The sequence below is a fragment of the Gymnoscopelus braueri genome (genome assembly GCF_963280865.1).
Source record: "Gymnoscopelus braueri genome assembly, chromosome: 14".
NCBI lineage: Eukaryota > Metazoa > Chordata > Actinopteri > Myctophiformes > Myctophidae > Gymnoscopelus > Gymnoscopelus braueri.
This window is the reverse complement of record NC_137619.1, coordinates 3420240-3421894: the sequence shown is the minus strand read 5'-3', so window position 1 is coordinate 3421894 and position 1655 is coordinate 3420240. Positions and strand designations below refer to the sequence as shown.

General features: G+C 43.0%; 1 protein-coding gene across 1 annotated transcript in view; it reads left to right on the top strand.

The window, feature by feature from the left end:
* Positions 1-1022, top strand: part of vstm4a (V-set and transmembrane domain containing 4a) — a 25871-nt gene extending 24849 nt beyond the window's left edge. Inside the window, exon 8 of the mRNA XM_080449302.1 lies at positions 298-1022. Within this exon, the coding sequence (XP_080305428.1) occupies positions 298-402 (105 nt within the window). The 3' untranslated portion in view covers positions 403-1022. The remainder of the gene's footprint in view (positions 1-297) is intronic.
* Positions 1023-1655: the final 633 nt, after the last annotated feature.

The following is a 1655-nucleotide window of genomic DNA, read 5'->3' as shown; positions in this document are numbered from 1 at the left end:
CCTCCTCCTCTCTCTCTCTCCTCTCTCTCCTCTCTCTTCTCTCTCTCATCTCTCTCTCTCATCTCTCCCTCTCCCTCTCTCTCTCTCTCTCTCTCTCTCTCTCTCTCTCTCTCTCTCTCTCACTCATGTCTCTCTCTCTCTCCTCTCTCTCATGTCTCTCTATCTCTCTCTCTCTCTCTCATGTCTCTCTATCTCTCTCTCTCTCTCTCTCTCTCTCTCTCTCTCTCATCTCTCTCTCTCTCTCTCTCTCGTGTTTCTCTCATGTCTCTCTCTCTCTCTCTCTCTCTCTCTCTCCAGCCCAGAGTCTCTACAGAGGACAGTCTGACGTACGCGGAGCTGGAGCTGGTCAGACCGCGGCCCACGGAGCCCCCCCGCGGCCCCTTCGTCCTCCTCCGGCCCTGAGGAGCCCATCGGGGCCTCCTCCTCCTCCTGCGGCTCGGACACTGTGTACGCTCAGATCCTGTTCCAGGAGAGGCAGGCTGTAGACCTCCTGGGGAGGCTCACAGTCACACTATAACAAAAAGACTCTATTTATATGAACGTATGGCATTTATTAAAGTGTTTACTTTGTTAAGTAATAAACTAGTGGTGGACACAGTACTCAAACCCCCCAGTAGGGGCTACGTGAGTATAGAAGTATAGATATCGTTGCTGTCGGGCAGAAACCTCTTTCTACATTCTAACCTTTTTGTGTTTTTCCTCCAGAAAAATGGCGCAGATTATGCAGGCATAATAGTTTTTCAAAAAAGGCACATAATCGCAAATTTCCACGCAAACTTCCCGCATATTTCTCAACTTTTCGCATACTTTGCAACTTCTCGCATATTTCCCCACATAAAATCACATAAAACCCAGCATATCCTGCAACTTTCTGCATATTTCACTGCATGAAATCACAGAAAAACCCTGCATATTTCATCGCAAAATCAAGGATTTTTCCTGCATAATGAAGTATTTTTGACCGTGTTTTTCTGGAGGGTCTAGTAAATTAACGGCCCTACGTGATCACACTACAGCGTCACACAAAAGCATCAAAAGTAGCAGATCTACAAGCTCGAAGCGCGGCGCGAAGCGACGCGCTTCGAGCTTGTAGATCTGCTACTTTTGCTGTTGTTTTGTTTGAATCCTGAAAAGTAACCGTTTTGGACAAATGAGGTTTCCACCCGACAGAGACAACAAACTCCTGGTCAAATATTGTTCGACCACCAAGTGAAAGTTGCTTTAGTCTTAGATTTGTACTTGAGTTAAAGTAATGGAGTATACTAGCTTTTAAAATTACTTAAGTATTCAAAAGTACATGCTTTTTAAAATACTAGAGTATTACAAAGTAAGTACAAATTACAAAGTACATTTTCTTTTTAACCCATTAAGACCTGAGACCATTCTTACATTTTTTTTCTAAATGCTAACAGTTTTTTGAGGAAAAAAAATCAAAAAATATTTTTTTCAAGATTTTTCAAAAAATTGCAGATCTACAAGCTCATAGCGCGGCACTCAGTGCCGCGCTATGAGCTTGTATATCTGCTATTTTTGAATAGCCAAAGAAATCTGAAGTGACACAGATGCGTTCCAGGTATTAATGGGTTAATGACATGATGTGATATAATTCAAAAACAGAGACAATAGCAGATGTTCAAGCTCACAACACGTCGCAA